This window comes from Limulus polyphemus, unplaced genomic scaffold, assembly GCF_000517525.1.
Source record: "Limulus polyphemus unplaced genomic scaffold, Limulus_polyphemus-2.1.2 Scaffold2081, whole genome shotgun sequence".
NCBI lineage: Eukaryota > Metazoa > Arthropoda > Merostomata > Xiphosura > Limulidae > Limulus > Limulus polyphemus.
The window spans coordinates 206939-210053 of NW_013667691.1; the positions used below are offsets into that span (position 1 = coordinate 206939).

General features: G+C 34.8%; 1 protein-coding gene across 1 annotated transcript in view; it reads right to left on the reverse strand.

Annotated features, from left to right (window-relative positions):
- The window catches only part of LOC111087379, a 28985-nt gene that overhangs the window by 16109 nt on the left and 9761 nt on the right, over positions 1–3115 (reverse strand). Inside the window, exons 6-7 of the mRNA XM_022393827.1 lie at positions 1228–1343; positions 338–773 (exon numbers count right to left, since the gene is read on the reverse strand). Of these exons, the coding sequence (XP_022249535.1) occupies positions 338–773; positions 1228–1343 (552 nt within the window). The remainder of the gene's footprint in view (positions 1–337; positions 774–1227; positions 1344–3115) is intronic.

Consider the following 3115-nt stretch of genomic DNA (forward strand, 5'->3'; position numbering starts at 1 on the left):
ACATTGTGTCTATGGGTAAATGTGGATCATTGCAATGTTTTTTTACCGTATATTTTAACAGCTGATATTCAGGACAATAATTCCTGTAATGCTATGGTCTCAGAAAGATTCCTCAATTACTTCAAACTAATCACGAAGCGCGTGCCTTCGTATCAAAACTTGTTTTTAGAAGATGTTACACCCCTCAAACTACTTCAAACTAATCATGAATCATGGAAAGTCACAAAGTAGAGTACACAATAGAATGTATCCGAAGTAAGATTATTGTAGATCGTTGTCTGTTCTATACTACATCAAGTTTTTGACGAAATCCTGTACAAATATAATTCATCCTTACCTGGAGAGATTCTGAAGTAGGAGAAACAGGGTAGGGCAGTCCCATAATATTAGATATTTGATGGAGAAGGTGTGTTGTGAATGCACCTTCTTGGTCTCCAACAATGGCATAAAAATCTTCAGCAAGTTTAAGGAACATATCAATAGGAGGGGGAGATGTTGAAGAGTTCTGAGAAGATACCGGAGTTAAGATGGTCGTTGGGACTCTGGCAAAGGTTGTGGGTGGTTCTGTGCTAGGGAGCTTACGTTCTGTCACGAGGTAAGTCACTGTAGAGGGCAATTTTGTTGTAGTGGATTCAGTTTCTTCAGCAGTTGTGAAAATATCTGTGGTAGTCGGTTCAATTGTTGTTCTTTGGGTTTCGACATCAAACAATAACTCCTCAGTAGTAAAAATTGTTGTTGGTTCGTCAGTGGTTACACTATCGTGTAGTACAGCCCTGAAAATAAAAATAGAACTTGACCTCGGTGATAGAAGTATCTCGTAATACAGCCATGAAAATAAAAACAGAACCTGGTAATTGAAGTATCTCGTGATACAGCACTAAATATAAACTCAAACCTTGACACTGGGGATTGAAGTAACTTTTAAAACAGTCCTGAAAAATAACAACAACAGGGCTTCGAATTTAAAACTATCTTCAAATATAGCCCTAGAACTAAAAACGGAACTTACGTAAACAAGAGGAAGCAATTTACGTGATTTTTATCATATATTTTAGGCCTATTGGTTTCTAACACTTGAATATCTTTTCGGGGCTTAAGTTCCCCGGTGAGTTTACGATTAAATCAGGAGTTCTATTCTATGCGATGGACACAGCAGATAGTTCAGTGTGGCTTTTCTTTTAAAAACAAACAAACAATCGGCATTTAAACTCCAAAAATTAAACTTACCCGACATAGCCGAGGGCAGTACATTCACAGGTCAAGGTTCCTGTGTTTAGATCAAGATTGGTTTTAACACAAGTATCGGTATTCCAGCTTCTGGTGGCAAGGTTGAACATCCCACACTAAAAGAAAGTTAATAAATAAAACTCAACTGTAGATTTAAACAGCAAAAAATTATTGTCTTAACTTAAATTATTAAAAAACTAAATATATTTCTTGAGAGTTAGGTATCATTTAAGTAAATGTTACTTATTTTTTTATACTTTTAATTGTTCAAAATGGTTTTATTCACCAATTGGTCAATGAACCTACTAAAAACTATGCTATTTTAGATTTATTGTTAACTTCTAATATGGAAATTGTTGAGATGGTGGAAACTGGGGAACATCTGGGTGCAAGAGGTCGTTGCTGTATTAGGTTTGATGTTTTGCTGCATATCGAGATCAAGGATAATATTTTGGTTACAAATTTTAAAAAAAGCAAATTTTGAAGGGATGAGACAAGAATTATCTGTTGTTAATTGGGCAGCTGAGATACTTGGAAATTCTGATGAAATGTGGAAAATTTTTAAATATAAGTTTTTAAATATTCAATATAAACATAATCCTTATAGAAAGAAAAACCATAATGGATAAGAGATAAAATAAGATAAAATCATCACAAGTTTAAGAAATTTAAATTGACTGGTATGACGAGACATTTAGAAGATTCTAAAAGATCAAGAAAGTTGATCAAACAGGAAATTAGGACATCAGAAAGCATGTATGAAAAAAGATTGGCTGAAAAAGGTAAAAATTAACAGTAAGGATTTCTTAAAGTACATGAAGTGTAAAAAAAATTTAAGATAGGGGTAAAACCCTTGCGGGATGACAAAGGAAGGCTAGTATCTTTTTCTTCAGTTTCTACTAATGAAGATTTAAGTAGTATTCCTCATCTTCAACAGTTGCTAGATGCAAGCAGGGTTGGACAATATGATTGTAAGACTCTTGGGCCAGATAATATTTCCCCAATAGTTTTGAAGGAGGTTAAGGATTGGACATATGAACCACTTGCTATTATTTTATGTACGTTCTTGAACGGTGAGCTGGACCAGAGGGGTGGAAGTTAGCTAATGTAACTATTTTTTCCCAGGGAGATAATAAAAACTGTCCTTGTAATTACAGGCCTATTAGTCTTACATCAGTTGTGGGAAAAGTTTAGGAAAGTCTGTTAAAAGATACTTTGCAAAGTCATTTAATAAAGTTTAGAATTTTAGTAGCTAGTCAACATGGTTTCACTGCAGGAAAAATCTTGCCTTACAAATCATTTGACATTCTTTGAAAAGGTTACTGTTTGTGTAGATGAGGGTAAGGGTGTAGATTTCATGTATCTGGATTTTCATAAGGCCTTTGACAAGGTGCTACATAAAAGGCTTGTAAAACAAATTATCTTTATAGATTTTGTTTGTTTGTAGTTAAGCATAAGCTACACTCTGCCCACCACTGGTATCGAAGCCATGTTCTTAGCGTTGTAAGTCCGCAGACATCCCGCTGTGCCACTGGGTGGGATGAGGAGCTATCTCTACAGGTTTGAAGGATAAGTTAGCTAATTGGATAGAAGAGTGGCTGGATGGAAGAAAGCAGAGGGTTGCTATAAATAGAATTCAGTCAAACTGGATTAACGTCAAAAGTGGGGTACTTTAGGGCTCAATCTTAGGACCTTTGCTCTTTTTCATTTACATCAATGACATAGATGAAGGAATGGTCAATAAATTACTTACATTTGCTGATGATATTAAAGTATTGGATGTTGCTAGCTATGAAGACGATTCTGCTAATTTATAAAAGAATTTAGATCATTTAGTGAGTTGGGCAAATAAATGGCAGATGGGTTTTAATTATAATAAATGCAAGAT